This window comes from Peromyscus californicus, unplaced genomic scaffold (genome assembly GCF_007827085.1).
Source record: "Peromyscus californicus insignis strain IS unplaced genomic scaffold, ASM782708v3 Scaffold_15__1_contigs__length_86483966, whole genome shotgun sequence".
Lineage (NCBI taxonomy): Eukaryota > Metazoa > Chordata > Mammalia > Rodentia > Cricetidae > Peromyscus > Peromyscus californicus.
The window spans coordinates 14751070-14768604 of record NW_026294447.1 but is presented as its reverse complement, the minus strand read 5'-3'; the positions used below and the strand labels follow the sequence as shown (position 1 = coordinate 14768604).

At 38.2% G+C, this 17535-nt stretch overlaps 1 protein-coding gene across 1 annotated transcript; it reads left to right on the top strand.

Moving 5' to 3' along the window:
• The first annotated feature begins 3664 nt into the window (after positions 1-3664).
• On the top strand, positions 3665-4356 carry LOC128110458 (phosphatidylinositol N-acetylglucosaminyltransferase subunit P-like). The gene is given in 2 exon segments (XM_052738169.1): positions 3665-4058; positions 4061-4356. Coding segments are annotated over 2 exon segments (405 nt in total). The 5' UTR covers positions 3665-3794; the 3' UTR covers positions 4202-4356.
• The last annotated feature ends 13179 nt before the right edge of the window (positions 4357-17535 follow it).

Sequence of the window (17535 nt, the reverse complement as noted above, 5' to 3'; positions counted from 1 at the left end):
TATGAGACAATTTACAGAAAATCACAACTTTCCCTTGGCATTAATTTCTAAATAAGACAAATTACTATGCTATGTTCACCCAAATGGAACCTCAGAAGGCCACAAGACCTATCTGGGCTCTAGCTAAGGGATTAAGTGTCAGAGTCTTCCAGAGAGTGTCTCTCTGTGTGTCCAGGGTCTCTTCAGTGCGTGACAGTCTTGGGCTTTCCAAAGGATGCCTACGAAGTGCAACAACTTAGTCCTGTGGGTGCACTGCCCACACACATGCAGCAGGGTCTCAATGAGTTACAATACCTTAGGCTCGGAGAAGCTTTTGGGAATTTCATTGTCATTCTGATTTCTGCAGAGTTTGTGAAAGTTCTTAACCCAATCAAAAGGATGTGAGGATGACAGCCTCGCTTTGCCCATGTAGTTTAAATATTATTTAGAGGGACAAACGGAAGTGGCAGACTTGCTGCATCTTCTCCTTGAAATGATCCTGTCTCTTACGTTTCCAGCCTTTGGTGCATCTATCTGGAACTCTGTCCTCAACTTACAAGACCGATTTAGACTCAACTACTCCTACAACTCAGATAACGTCGCTTTGCATGACAACTCTCTTATCTTCATAACGTGGGTCATTTTAATGTTTAATAGTTACTGGGGATTTTAATTTGAAACTCTTCACTTATCTTATACTTCTACAGTTGCCCGAGTGGAAGACTATGCTCTAACTCATGACTATATGACATCATATACAACTCCCAAGTATAACCTAATTGCCTCGAAAATGTGTTGCTTCTAGAAGCACCTCCTGTTGAAGTGTCTTATGTTCAGAAGACATTGAACAAATGTGACAGTACAAACTTCTACCTACTTTTGCTACTATTCCAGGAGCCATCCACAGCTCCAGGAAGCTGTCAGATTCAGCATTAAGTCTCATGCACTTTGGAATTCAAATGTCTTATAATTTACAGCATAAGACTTAGCATAAACCTTTCCAGTAGCCACAATCTCCCCTTTGGGGCTTAAAAAGACTCTTTACCCAAGCAGATTTACCTAAGGGTAAATTTACCTACCCCTTTAGCTGTTCATCTCAGATCCCAGCCATCAGTTCTGTGTCTGTCACTCCCAGGAGGGCCAGGCTCATGTTAGGGTCATACTAACCTTTGATTTTCAGCAGGGGAAAACAAAACAAAAATAAAATCTATGTGCTTAAAAATCCAGCATATAAGAGAACACACTAGCCTCTTAAAATACAGGACCTACTTTTCTTTTGTAAAGTTTTTGTAAAATTTGATATAATTTGAACTACAGCAAGAACCCAGCATTATTTATGTTCATAATTCCAGACCAGCAAACAATAATTTATGGGCTGGGTGGTGGTGGCTCACACCTTTAATCCCAGCACTCTAGAGTCAGAGGCAGGAAGATCTCTGATCTCTGTGAGTCCGAGACCAGCCTGGTCTACAGAGTGAGTTCCAGGACAGCCAGAGCTGTTACACACAGAAACCCTGTTTCAAAAACAAGCAAACAAACAACAACGACAACAATAATTTGTTTTAGATATTGAAATAAAAGAATGGAACAGAAAAATGCAATAAATTTGAGACCAAAGTTAAAGTTGTAGTTGCTGTGACAAAAAACGTCAAAGCACCATGACTACATATGAGGTTTCAGTTGTTTGTGGTGGGACAATGTCATCACAGACCCATGCAAGCCTGCAATTAAGTATGCACATGCCAATAAGTATATATGCATATATTATATTAAATTGTCATTATTACATTTCAGCTTTACTGAGTTCTTGTGGCACTGATGCCTAAATGCTGATCTGTTAGTTCTCAAAGAATTATTAATGTTTATCGGATCTAAGAAACAAGGGAAGAAAATGGAGAGAGGCAGAGAGAGAGAAAGAGAGAGCATGCATGCTGTGATGAAGCTGTCCTAGTCTTTCTCTCAAAGACCTTTGTCTTCCTCCTATTTTGTAAACTTATCTTTCCTCTTATGAAATGATAGCCAGAGTAGAAAGCAGTTTTGTTTTTCATTGTTCTCTTGGATCTTTCTCTTTTGAAAAGACCCTGTTATATATTTCAGGCTGACTCCAAACATTTCCTCTTCCTGCCTCAGTGTTGCAACAGCTATGCTGACAGGTATGTGCCACTGAGCCTGAAGTGGATTGCTCTTATTTTGCAAAACAAAATGTTGAAATCCTGATTTATTTCCAAATTTGGAAGTGATGTGGATATTTTATTCAACCTTAAAACTTCAGAGATATACAGTTTAGATGAATGTCTCACACTGGTGCCAATAGTTTATAATAATTCTTCTCCATAAATGCTGTTCTACCTTCTGTTCTCACATGGACTCACATTTTCCACATGGAAGTCTTTTCTAGTGACAGTGCCTTTATTCCCTCTAAGATATTTTTTCTTCAGTGTCAGAAATCTTTTATTGTCTTCAACTGTCCCTTTGAGCCAAACCCCAAAATAGATCCTGGGAAGAGGAAAATTTAGTCCTGGAGGAGGAAAAAAAATGCCTTGGAAGAAAATCACATATATAACAGACTGGTATTATTTAAGGAAAGGAATGAAATTCCCTCTAGGTTTTATAAATGTATTAATCTGGGTGACCAAAGGTTTAATTAAGATCAAACAGTTTGTTAATGACACCCAATACTCAACAAATTAAAATGCTTTGCTCTTGAGAATCATACGTAAGACAATGGACAGAAAGAAGATTCAGATAAGCCTAGAAATGGACCCCACAAACATTTTCAGTGTCCAAATTGTCATATATTTCTGTTGCTGCAAAGAGACCAGATGGACTCCCTGCTCCTGAAGAACATGAAATGGTGTAAAAGTAAAATGGCTGAATCAAAACATCACACAGAACTGCAGAAACAGCCATTGCCACTGGAAGAAACCAGAAATGCATGAGAAAGGAAGCAATATTTAGTCTGGGAGAGGGAGAGTAGGCAGAACTTGCCCCAGGAGGGTTAATCATTACCTAAGACATTTGTCGGCTGCTGAGTAAAGCAATGTTTGGGGGAAAACATAATGACCTCAGCTCCAAAGCACTAACTTCAGGAAAGTTTGAGACACCCCGAGAAGACGGCTCAAAAGCAATTATAGCACACGAAATATGATTGTAAAAAAACAAGAGTGAACTAACAAAAGCAGGCTTACACAGTCCATCAGCACAGAGAGTGGAGCTGGAAGAAAACATGCTCACTCTTTACCACATTACAAAATTATTGACATAAAAGGTCAATATGGGATCTGGAGACATGGCTTAGTAGGGAAGAGCCCACGCTGCTCCTGCAGGGGACCTGAGATTGGTTCCCAGCACCTGTGTCAGGTTCCCCAGAACTGCGTGCAATTCCAGTTCCAGGAGAGCTGAGGCCGCCTTCTACCCTCCATGAGCACCTGCCCCCATGTGTACATGCCTACACACAGACATACACAAGTACACCTAATTAAAAATAACATCAGTCTTTTATTGTTGTTGTTAAACTCACAATGAGTTTACTTTGAACTCTGGTCTGAGAGGGTTCTCATGTTTTGAATCCTGGTGCAGAACTCAATTTTCATTGACAGTAACAATGACATGAGAGATAAAACAGAAAGAAGATACCCTGAAACCACGAGTTTTAACAATGTAAGATTGACATAATTCGTGCGCCAACCGGAGGGGCGCCTCCGAGCCCCCGCTTTTTCCTCGGGATTTTTTATTTATTTTTTTTGCTCCCACTGCGGCAGTCTGGTCGGCGCCTGCGCGAAGGACTGAATGGTCTAAGGCCACAGGGAAGGAAGATGGTGGAAAATTCCCCGTCGCCATTGCCCGAAAGAGCGATTTATGGCTTTGTTCTTTTCTTAAGCTCCCAGTTTGGCTTCATACTGTATATTGTATGGGCTTTCATTCCCGAATCTTGGTTAAACTCCCTAGGCTTGACTTACTGGCCTCAGAAATACTGGGCCGTTGCGTTGCCTGTCTACCTTCTTATTGCTGTTGTCTTTGGTTATGTACTCTTGTTTGGAATTAACATGATGAGTACCTCTCCACTCGACTCCATTCATATACGATCACAGATAACTATGCTAAAAATCAACAGTGGAAGAACTACCAAGAAGATGCCATCCCAGCATTAAGAGATGTTCCCATCAGTGAAGTAAACAAGATGTTCTTCCTTGGAGCTCAAGAACTTAACACCCAGAACTGAGCTGTGTGTAAATATCCTAACACCAAGCATGTACAAGTTTGGAGTGAATAACTTTGAAAATAATTATATTGGCTGTCCTTTTAATACCCAATATTGACATGTAAAAACATGAAAGTTGATTTCTTAGATTCAGTTCAAGTAAAATTGTAAATATTTTCAAAAAAAAAAAAAGAATGACATGATTCAACACCCCACTTGCTATTCACGACTCACAGACATGTACAATCAACCAGCAGCCAAGCAGCCAAAAGTTTGCCAGTTTATAAAGAATATTTACCCTAGTTTATGAATACTAGAAAAAACAAACAATATTTGACCAGAATACTTTGACCTCTCACCTTGTAACACTTGATAAGCACTTGGCCATCTATTCCATTCCATGTTAGCAAAGACAGGAAGCTTTTGTTTGGGCCATTCTTCAGTGAAAGCAGTTACTTACCTTATGACAGGCTGTGTCAGCATGGGACATCTCTTAGCATGATCTTCTCTAAGCCCACCAGCTCTAAGTTCCCAGCAACACTCACTCCTAGTGCATAAACTTGGACCTCCTTATCTTGGCCTCCAGCTACCATTAAACATGATGTGATGCAGATAGCAGCAGCTCAACTCTATTTTGTTTAATAAATGCAGCCCAAAATATATAAAAATAAATGCATTTGAGTCAACAATACCTAGCAAAACTGTCAGCCCACATGCTTGGAATGCATGTGTGGAAGTCCCCAGAAGGCACGGATTCCAGAGGAACCTTCCTATAGGTAGTCTCTATTTTATTTTATTTTATTTTTTTAATTTTAACTCGTGTCTCAAAAGTTTCAACCCAGAAGTTTGAAAATAACCTGGATGGTCAATTTAGTTTATAATGACCTCTGATGCTGCACTTAAACTTACCGCACAAAACGCTCTCTCTCTGTCCTGAGGCGTCTATTTTGAGTTTCTTGGCACTATCTTGGCATGCATTAAAACTGGGATTTTTTTTCTTGTAAAGCTTGGAAGAGATGTGGAATAATTTTCTGTTATGCATGCCTGAGAGGCAGAAAAATATTTCAGAAAAAGACAGTTATAGGAAGGATCTGAAATAAGACTGATAGAGAATTTAATTTTAGTGGTATTAATCTATGGAACAAAACGACAAAATGCTGCTTCCATACCTCACCATGTTATCAGTAAACACACCCAGCATCTGTGATCTCTGCGTATCTCAGCTGCTTCTAAAGAGTTCTTATCTACACTCCTGAGTAATTATGAAATATAATTCCAGAGCCTTTCAGATTATGCTGTTTTGTCTCCCCCCTTGGACACCAACAAAATCCAGGAAGAATCCTTTCTAAAAGCACTCTAGTAAGCACCCCAGTAGATTTAATCTATGTACAAAATTACCATAACTATTTTTCTGGCTAGCTTGTTTTACCCATTCATGACCAGAAAATAAGAAGTCTCTACTAAAAAGATAGAGAGCAAAATGTGAAAAAAAAAAAAGAGGGACCCACATTTGAACATACTATTCTCCTGAGCTGTTGGTCAGCCTTTCTCCAGCATCATCTGCCTCTCAGCAAAATATGTCAAGATAGTCTCAGAGAACATTACACTAAAAAATATTGCTTCTATACCTATTGGCATGATACACTGTTTGAGAAGAACATCAGCTGATCCCAGAAGCCTATAGAAACTGTTCAATGAAAAATGATGAAGAGAATCCAATGTGGCAGACCAAGATGATGGCAGTAGTGGGATTGTTTACAGAGGTCCTAGAGCAAATCTGAAGTTTCAGTTTGAAAATGTTTGACCCCTGTAGAGACTCAGTTCTTTAAGGAGCAGGAGTAGTCTTGCCCTTTACAGGAAAATTGGAACAGTCATTTTTGAAATTATGGGATGACCCATTTTAAAGCTAATTGTGAAAACAGGGCCAAAATTTTAAAGGAAATCTCAAAAGAGAGTGGTCTGGTTACCCACAGAATTGGTGTATTTCTTGTTCTCTCTCTTCTTGACTTCTTTGTGCAACAACAAAATAAGGCGGGGAGGGAATCTTTGCCTCATTCGCCTCTGGTCTCAGCATTTGCCTTGCTTCTGTACATGACCGCCTTTGCCACTTAGATCATTAGCTCACTATCAAAGCCTGAGGTGTGTAAGGCTCCAAGAATCTCGTTCTCTTACAACTTTCCACATGAAACCTAACATGTAAAAACAACACATCAGCCCGGTGTGGTGGCACACATCTTTAATTCTAGTACTTCACAGACAAGAAAAGGCAGACAGAGCTCCCTGAGTTCAAAGCCAGGCTGGTCTACATACGTACATGTGTGCATGTGTGCATGTGTGTGTGTGTGTGTGTGTGTGTGTGTGTGTGTGTGTATACATATATATATATATATATATATTTGTGATTGCTGTGTGATAAGAGTATATGTATATAAACATATATACACACTATACACACATACACACACACATACATACATTCTTACTTTGCTCTTGAGACTCTCCTATCTCGAAGACATTATCATGCTTTCTAGATACCAAAAAAAGTTTCAGATTTGGGTATGCTTTTGTCTTTATTCCTTAAAGATGATGCCTCATAAAATTTAACCATTAGCTATTCCCTTCTCTCTGCATATTCTCCTCTAGGTTAGTTTCATTGTCTTATCTGTTCTTAGTTAGAAAAATCTGTATCTTGTCTTTCTCTTTTAAGTCCAGGTCATAGTAGTACTAGCCACTTCCAGATAGCTCCATTTGGTGTTTTGCCAGAACCCCAGACTCATATTCAAAATATAATTTATTACCTTCTCCACAAACTCCTTTCCTTACCTGAATTCCCCACTATATCAATTCAATAATCTCGCACAGTTATTCTATTACTCTCACTGAACAGTTTCAACTGATGTTTCATGTAAATTTCATATCATCATTATTCGTGGACCAGCTCTGTTCTTTGCTTCTAGCTATGTAAATACTACACAGCTTTTGAAGTTCGGGGGCAAAGTTCACATCCTTCTATGACAGAATAACTTCCTTACTTCTCTCTTCTGCCTCCTACATCATTGGCTTGAGAACCCCATGCCCACCCAGTGATAGAAATCATATCCAGGGTTTTTCTCCAGCTAGGCTGCTAGGCAAAAGTGTTCTACCACTGTGCTATACCCCAAGCTTAGTCTACTGTTTTGATCAGCACTTAACAAGTTATTACTTAGGCTTCACTTGTAGTTGCATTGGATTTTCATTTATCTTTGTACATGTTTGTAATTACTCAATTACACTTAAAGAATTCTCATATATTCTATTTATTCAGTCTATCTACTACATATGTATAATGTATTTGGTTTAGTCTTTTTTTTTTTTTTTTGGTTTTTCGAGACAGGGTTTCTCTGTGTAGCTTTGCGCCTTTCCTGGAACTCACTTGGTAGCCCAGGCTGGCCTCAAACTCACAGAGATCTGCCTGGCTCTGCCTCCCGAGTGCTGGGATTAAAGGCGTGTGCCACCACCGCCCGGCTGGTTTAGTCTTTTAAGGGTGTTATGATAAAATAATACTTCTAATAGAAAGTTTTTTCTTATCAATTTAGATGCTTCAAAGGCCAAGGCCAAGATGCAGGTAGATGTCCAGTAAGATGGCTCAGTAGGTAAAGTACCTGATGCCAAGCCTGATGCCCTGACTTCGCTTCATGGGACCCACATAATAGGAGAGAACCATCATGTGCACGTGCACACACAGCCCTCTGGACAGCAAACAAATACACGAATAATAAATAAATACGGCTAGTAGATGTGGTGTCTGATGAGGCCCACTTCACAGTTCATAGACGACTTCTTTCTACCGTAACTTTATCAGGCAGAAAGGAGATAGGGTGCTCAGGCATCTTTTATATAAGCGTTCTGATCTTAGTCACAAGGGTTTTCTTCCTCACGTAATCATTTCACAAAGGCCTCACCTCCTAAACTATCACCTATTTGGATTAAAATTTCAACACATAAATCTGAGGAGAGGTGCTGCAATTCCTAATAATACAGTCAAGTATGAGTTAACAGTGGGATCACTTTCTGAGACATCTGTTGTTGTTTTGCCATGGGATAAACATTATGGAAAATGCTTAACACAAATCAAGGTAGCTGTGATATCACGAGGCTATTGTAACTTTATGAGAATACCATGCCACTCATGGTCTATCATCATCTAAAATGTCATTGTGTAGCACATGACAATACTTATATGCCAAATACAAAGATAGTAGGGAAATATATATAGGGAAATAAACAAATGATATGTCTTTGGGTATAGAGTCAGAAAGGATGTAACAAAGTAACAAGTGTTATGTTTGAAGTATGTGTGGTATGTTTTTGGTCAAAACATTAAAAGTTGTACAAAAAGATGACACTTCAAATTTTTCTTATAGGAATAGTAATAGCTAAAAGGCAAACAATGGCAAAGGGCATTTTATATATAGAAAAGGCAAATAGTCCAGAAAAACAGAGTTTATTTGTAGAAAACAAATAACTATGCCTGGGTCTATTGGGTAGTTACAGGAATTTGGCAAGCCAAGAATCACAGAGGACTTTAAACATCAAGACAAGAACTTGGACTTTATCCTGGGAAGAACTTACACCTTAATGAGTTTTCATAAAGCAAACACACCTGTATAACCAACACTTAGAGAAGCTTCCTCCTGTGGTAGATGCAACCAACACTGAGACCCACAGCTTGACAATTTGCAGAGAGTGAAAGACATTGGAGCACTCAGTCGTAAATGGGACATCTCCATCAGACCCCTCCCCTTAGGGCTCAGGGATCTATGCTGAAGAGGAAGCAAAAAAAACTGTAGGAGCCAGAAGGGATTGATGACTCCAAGGAAACAGTGCCTTCCAGATACAACAGGACTTACACAATTATAATACGCAGGGCCTGTATTTCCCCAGCACTGAGAGGGGGAAATGGGCACTGGCTCCCTCTTCTAACCAACATTCTATCTATCACTTATACTCACTGACAAATGAAAAACTAGTTTTCTCCAAAAGATTCCGACTGTTTATATTAACCATACTTTAGGTTAGATCCTGTGCCCAGGAGTAGTTGGCCAGCACAAGAGAAAGTTGACAGGATTTCTGTAGACTTTTCATCTCATTTTGCTTTGTTTGGACATTTTTTTGTACTATTAGTCTTTTGCTTATATATTTGGGGTTTTGATTTTGTGAAGCTTGTGGGTTTTTTTTATTAAGTATGTGCTTCTTTTTTGTCTGCTTTTCAAAGAGAGAAAACAAAAAGTTAGATGAGTAGGGAGTGGGGAGGATCTGGGAGGAGTAGGGGAAGGGGGAAAAACATAATTTTTTTTCAATTAGATGAACAAAAGGAGACAAGAAGCAGAGACAATGGAAAGGACAGTTAAAATCTGCAGATATGTTAACAGAAAAGTTCAGGAGCTGTGTAGATCAGCAGATTGGGAAAAATTAAGAAAACAGTGTGCTTTAATCAATGAACAAGTCCGCCTTGAAACAGAGGAAACTATTTACATGCACCCAGCTGGACTTCCAAACTTGCTGCAGCTTGGGTGTTTGTTGCTCTTTGCATCTGAGCATTCTTCCCTTCTAAATGGGTGCACTATTGCAATAAATACAGACAACCTAATATTTTTAATTCACAAGTCTTTGGAAAATGATTCACATCCAAGATATTTTACATGCATGTAATCTATATCTAGATTTTTTTTAAATATAGGGTATTACTACATACCCATGGCTGGCCTTGAATTCACAGAGATCTACCTGCCTTTCTGCCTCTTGAGTGCTGGGATTAAAAATGTGAGCCATCGCCGGGCGGTGGTGGCGCACGCCTTTAATCCCAGCACTCGGGAGGCAGAGCCAGGCGGATCTCTGTGAGTTCGAGGCCAGCCTGGACTACCAAGTGAGTTCCAGGAAAGGCGCAAAGCTACACAGAGAAACCCTGTCTCGAAAAACCAAAAAAAAAAAAAAAATGTGAGCCATCATGCCTGGCCGAGGTGATTTTTTTTTTTTATTTTGAGCTAGAGTTACAGGAAGTTCTAATAGGGAAGAATGAACATATTTTGCATACAGAAGGCATAGAGTGTAAAATAGCCATAAGACAAGCTGAGATAACTAGGAGTTTGTATATAGGACTCTATAATCCCTCTGGTCAAGTGGTGGGTTCTATTTCCTCAGTTTTTTAATCTAGCCTAATCTGTAGCATGTATCCATAAGCTGTAGCATTTATCCAGTATGTTGCCTACAGTGAAGTATAATTTTTGAAGTCAGCCTCTGGGGGCAATTTCCAATTCTTGCTTTCTTGGAGTGGCACCAGATAAGAAAATTAAGTCCAACACCTCAACATTCAGGAAGCCACTCAAAACTTTTCAATCCCCAACATTCTTTTCTATCTCTCTCTTCATTTAAAATATTATTATCTTTAACATCTAGGAGGTGGTCATTTTCCTTTTCTCTAGCATTCATTCATAGTCCCTGAAAAAGGTTTGTATGAGTGCTTCTTTCATTGGAATCAGTGAGAATGGCACACATCTAACAACCTAAAAGCAGGATGCTGTAGATAACTATCAGTCTCTTTAACCATCACAGTCTCTGCCAGCTAAAGAATTTGGCAGTTAATGGTTACGTGTAATCATATAAGAAAATTGAGGAGAAAGGAGTGTATACAACCATTTCAAAAGTTCAAGGAAAGACAATTCGGATCACAATTGTCTTTAAAGCTTAGTCACAGGAACAAAATGGCCACAATACTAACATTACAAATATACATTACTATAATTATAAGGTTAATCAGACTAGTACAAGTGCAAATGAATGGATGATGGTACTAATCACAGTCCATATCTTTTATATTATTAATTTTGATTTTTTTGTGTATATATATATGTGGATGTAAGCACATATGTGTCATTGTGTGTGTGTGTGTGTGTGTGTGTGTGTGTGTGTGTGTGTGTGTGTAGATCAGGAAACAACTTGGAGGAACTGGTTCTTTCCTTCTGTTGCCTGGGTCCTGGGGATCAAACTTGGATATTGGGTTGGCAATAGGAGTCTTTACAGCAAAAGCACCTTGCTGGCCCCAGTTTATATTTTTTGCAAAGATACTAGTGATAGATCGAAGCAAGCCAAACTTGGCAATGATGTACAAAGCAACTATTGTTCACACACCTGTGCTCCATAGGAGTCTGATACTCTGCCAATCTATAGCATGCTGACATCTTAGACGATAATAGATTAAATTTTAGCTCACAAACACAAAATGTGAGACCTCATTTGAGAGGGCAGTTAAACTACATACAGATTTACTACCCACAAAAATTGTTCATCACTTGCTGGAAAAACAAAGGAAGAACATGCTTTGCCTTAGATTGATCTACATCTCAGAAAAAGCACTCTCATACTGTGAGAATCCCAGCCCTAATGAAGAACTTGATTACATTTGGACTCTGGTTCTGCATTCTTTTCACTTGGGTTACAGTCACCAGAATCAGATATTTAAGACTAATACAAGGGATTTAATGGAGTTGAACATGAAAGTACATAAGTGTCTGCAGTTACCTAATTTTTTTCATCCTTTTCACATATAATTTTCTATATCATGAAATACATTTTATTGCTACAAAGAAAAATAGGTAAAAAAAAAGAAAATGGATAAAAATGTATAAGTAGGGTGTTATCCAAAGTATCAGAAAGCCACAGAGAAAGAGATTAAAGTAACAAACTTACAGCAAACACACTTGTCTTTCTCTGTTCTGGGACATTCTTCGTGGAAGTCAGCTCTTCCATATAGAAAGCCATGTAATTATCCACTCATTAGACAATTAGCATCAGGCACTTGCTTGGTAGCCTCATACAAAGTGTATGGATTTAGGCAAGTGCACTCCTTTGTATCCCCTGTTGATTACAAGCCGGTCAGTGACACAGTGTACCTAACCAGTTTTGACCCTGAAGTATCAACATCAAGTCCACTTCAGCACTAAGTGACACCCTCAGTTTTTAGGTGAACATAACATCTAAATGATCTGGAAGTGCTGATTCATTTAACTCTTCATGTACTAAAAGTTATGAAGTAACTAAGGAGGCATTTAGCCATAGCAGCAGCAGTTATGAGAATGCACTGGGTAAAAATGTTTCTATGTTAAAAATGGATAAAGGTCAACTTCAAACATCTAGAAACTTCTGAAGTCATGTAGAAATTACCTTTCAGATTCACCTGTTTTTAAAGTGCTATGTAAAAATCCAAGAACCAAGACTATTTCCACAGCCAGAGATGGAAAAACTCTAGGAAACTAGAACATTGATCTAATTTTAAAATTTCTGTATAGAAAATGCAGTATCCTGTGTGAAGCATTAATAAAAGATTTGTTCAGTCCTCCTGAATCTTACTTGCTCCAATCAGTTCAATAATATGGATGGTTTGCAGTAATTTACATGCAGTGTTTCCTTCCAATGCCTGGAGGAAAAATTTACAAATACATAAATTATGTTTAATATATCACTTTATCTCTGTGAACATCCTTAGGTTTTGTTTGTTTTCTTGTTTGTTTGCGACACATTGATGATAGATGCCACAATATAAAATTCTGAACAGTCAGGTGTCCAGAATGATACTTCTCATATACTTACACATTCTAACTTCTAGCTTTGGAAGCAGATAGATGAATTTTTTAAGTACCTATTTCATATATATGCTCACTCCATGGCAGGGACCTCCAACACAAGGTGCACATGCTTCTGGGGCTATTAATGCATTGGAATCTGATAATAAAATAGAATGGCCACTTTCATGTGTATGAAAAATAGTAAGTTAATATTATTGTACTTCCTGAATGAGGATTCTCGTTTTGCCAACATGTTAGATGATCATACATGGGTAAACACAGGTCTCCAAAGGAAAGTGGAGGAGTCCCATGACATCAAAGCACTGGTACTCATGACCTCCCTTGATCTTTGCTTCTAGTATGTTGCAGTGAATTGTAGTTGAAATACACCTGGAGAAGTGTATTAGGAGATTATTTTACTTTCAGCAGCAAATTAAAGGCACAAAGTCTTGTTCTTAAGTGGTAGTCACTAAGTCAAGTGAGTTTGGCCAATTACTACAAGATTTCTGTTCTAATTTTATTTATGTTGCTGTGATAAAAAAGAAGAATACCCTAACAACAAACAAGGTAGGGGAGAAAGGGTTTATTTCAGTCTGTAACACCTTTTTACAGTCCATCATATAAAGTAGAGAGTTAAGACAGGAAGTTCAAACAGCTAGTCACATTCCATCCAGAGTCAAAAGCAGAGAAAAATAAATACATGTGCTTTTGCTTGCTTGCTTGCTCAGCCCCATTTTTCTATTATTCATTAGCCCTGCCATGGGAATGATGCCCCTGACACAGTGATATAGGTCTTCCAATATCAATTAACTTTATTAAGACAACCCTCCACAGACATGCCCACAGGCCAACCCAATGTAGACCATCTTTCATTGAGACTCTCTTTTACTGTGATTCTAGGCTGTATCAAATTGACAATTAAAGCTAACCACAACAGCTTGTAATACATTGATTGATGTGTTCTTAACTTCTTGCTTTAGTTATCTCATCTGTAAAATGAAAATGAAACCACTTTAATACCATTATGAAATTAAATTAGTTAATATTTACAAAGTGCTTAACACAGTACTTGACAAACAGTAATCACCTCTGATAAGTATATATATGTTTATATATTTCTCTCTGTATATGTTATTATTATTATAAATAAATATACATATACATTATTCTAATGACAAAGTATCATCCCTAAAAATAATTTGTACTGTTCAGTGGTTTGATAGTTATCTAGTGGCAAAGTATTTTGAACACCTCTCAAGCTAAGAATGAATTGCATCATTTTCTATTACAGAAATGACATATGCTCCAAGTTCACTAGTCTTTTCTGTGTTGTGAAGTGACTGTTATTATTTTAGCATCCTAGCAAACATAAAAAGAGAAAATAGAACATGATCATGTTCTCTGCGATTACAAGTTCATGTCAGTGATAACCCTCCTCTAGATATTTCTAACTTGTTTAAAAGAAAATAAAATTTAAATTGTTCAAAGAAAATAGAATACAACCACGAATAAGAATTTTCATTTATGAAGAGCTACAGGTGGCCAATGGCTGTTAAGAGAGGCAGGGAGAGGGACTTGGACATGCCTCAACAGAATGTACCAGGCTCTGCTGACTCCCCATGGGAGGTCTTACCTTCTTGAGTTGGAGGGAAAGGCTGAGGGGTGGGCAGGAGGAGGGAGGAGAGGGGGATCTTTGGTTGGTATGTTAAATGAATAAAACATTTCTTAATAATCAAAAAAGAGAGGGAGAATCAGTTTCTGCTGGGCACCAGCTCTCATATATGTTCTCCAATCCCAAGTGGTCAGCCCTAGACACATGTACATATAAGCAATGCTAAATGAATTTAGTAAGTGTGTGTGTGTGTGTGTGTGTGTGTGTGTGTGTGTGTGTGTGTGTGTGTGTCCACATAAGTCTTTGTGATAAGGGACATGGAAGGAGCTTAAGGGGGAGGGGGGGAATGGAAGAGATGTAGATACAGTGCTCATGTACAAGTTTTAAAAATAAAATTATATAAAAAGAATCCATACTTTATATTTTTGTTTTCATCAAAAATGTTGACATTGTATGTACATGCAATGTTAATCTAAAAGGACTATGTCTATAACTTATTTTGAAATTACACTGTTAGAGTATTCACCTCATATTTATAAGGTCTTGGGCTTGGTATGTGGCATTACCAACAGAAATAAGTAGGTCTATATAATAAAAAATATTCTTTATGTTTATTAATGACTTTTGTCACTTTTTTAATGGCCACCATTTTCATGTCTAGAAATCATCATTACTGAGTGTGTCCTGTGCTTATCAGGTATGGTCGTGTTTAATTGTCGTGTTACCTCTAAGAGACAGGAACTCACTTTTACCATAGTTTGCAGATTAGGAAACGAAAGTTAAAGAAGTTAAATTATTTTGGCAGAATCATCACAAATATAAGTGACTGAATGAGAGCAGAGTGCCGTTGGTCTCCAAAGGCATCGTTCTGCCCATGCTGGGTTACCTCTCCACTGTCAACTGAAATACACAAAACCAGAATACTTTACTTATATAAAACAGTTTCTCAAGGGTTGGAGCAATATATAGTACGATCTTTTATTTTTCTTATAATGCCTTCTAATTTTCATGAGAAGTTATGAAGTTGATGGCATGAGTTCTGTAAAATGCTTAATTTTCACTGGGTAGTGGTGGCATATGCCTTTAATCTCAGGCCTAGGGAGTCAGAGGCAGGCAACTCTCTGAGTTCCAAGATAGTCTGCTCTACTACAGAGCGAGTTCCAGGACAGCCAGGGCTACACAGAGAAACCCATCTGAAAAAAAAATGTATTTATAAAAAAATGCATAATTTGACTTCAAAGTATATACACTTTCTTGGTAGAAGTATATGATTAGTGTTTTTTTTTCTAATCACAGAGGGTTAAGGCTGTTTGTTGAGCAAATGGAAAATAAGAAAGTAGGCAAAGAAAGAGAAAGTGACTAAGAATTTTATTTAGAGAAAAGAGAAGAGGATAATTTGACAAACAATGAAGCATGAACCTAATTAGTCTTATCAATAGAAACCAGAAGTCAGATAACAGGGTAATAATCTGAAAGATCAGAGAAGCAGAGGAGCAGCCTCCAGTGACTTCTCATCTCTCCAGATCCTCTAACAGAAAGGGACCAAGATCATGTCTCCATCATGCCTTATCACTTCCTCTCTCTGCCTCCCGAGTGCTGGGATTAAAGGCATGAGCCATGGCGGCCTGTTCTCTATGGTTAACTAGTGGCTAGCTCCACCCTCTGATCTCCAGACAAGCTTTATTTGTCAGAACACAAACAAAATATCATACAACAAACCAAAACTCTGTCTTCAGTAAAACTGCATGATGTGCTGAGTAGAAGAGACATGGCATATACTTATTCAATCCCAGCACTGTAGTTCAGCTAGGTACCCATTACCTCTATGTATCATCATCTTATTTCATGTGTTTGTGTGATGTAGTGTCCACATGCCCCAGGGTCATCAATTCTAGGACAGCTAAGATGATAGGCAACAGAGATGAGTGGGGAGCAGATGACTGAGTCACAGATGCCAGGTGTCTCTGATGCCAGAACAGCATCAAGGTGACTTTAAGAGCAGGAATGACCAACATCTTATAAGGGTCTTACATTCAGGAAGCACTTAGGGTGCAGCATTATTATTTTGCCAGTGAATTACATGTGCAGTGTCCACCGAGTGAACAACTTGTCAAACCCTTCTTTCAAATCACCCAGTCTTCTATAGCTCCAAAGAAGAGCATGATATTTGGGAAGGATTTCAGAAACCAGGCCATTCCCTTCATCTTTAAGAGAAACACATTTGATTTATTTTCCATGTCAGCTTCCCAGATTGCTGAACTTTGAAATATATTAGCCACATATTTTTTAAAAAACAATATATCTTTAAATTTATTAATTTAACTTCTTGGTCCTTGTCCTAGCAAACCTTGAGATAGGGCATAGATTATCTATCCCCTTCTGCCTTGAAAACTCTGTTTCACTCAACTGCTTTTTAAAACATGGCTTCTGCTTTCCTTTATCTGATGGTATGTTTGCTACACCTCTAAATTTAAACATCATTTAACATTCTTCCTTCACGTCTAATTTTTCCTTACAATGTTTCTTGGGATGTCACCCAAATACAATTTGAATGATCACCACCATTGTATAACTTCCTAATGGACAGATCATTATCTGTCCTATTTATAACTTGTAACCCCTAAAATGCCAGGTCTTTTCACTTATACCAGGTAGTCAGTCAGCTTGCTCAGTCCAGCAGGCAATATTTCCTCAATGATTTTCCTACACAATCTCTTTATTCATTCATACTGTCACCTCAGCTGTTTAAAGCCAATGATTATTTCAATACTGGACTGTTGAGCAGTACCCACAAATATAATTTCTTCTTCTGGATTTTCTCTCTGAGATCTGAGAACCAAGGAATCTCTTCACTCAACTACCATCTTGTAAAATGTGTGTGTGTGTGTGTGTGTGTGTGTGTGTGTGTGTGTGTGTGTGTGTGTGTTGCTGTGAGTCTGAAAATAAAACCTGGGGCCTCACATATGCTATGCAAGTACTCTGCTACTGAGCTAGAGTCCCCAACCATCTGCAAACATTTTCTGAGAATACTATGTTCTATTTTAAAAGCAATTGACCTATCTATACGCTATGTACTAACTACAGAAGAGAATCTCCATTCTTTTTGTTATATCATACTCTCCACCATATGGCAATAGCCTAAG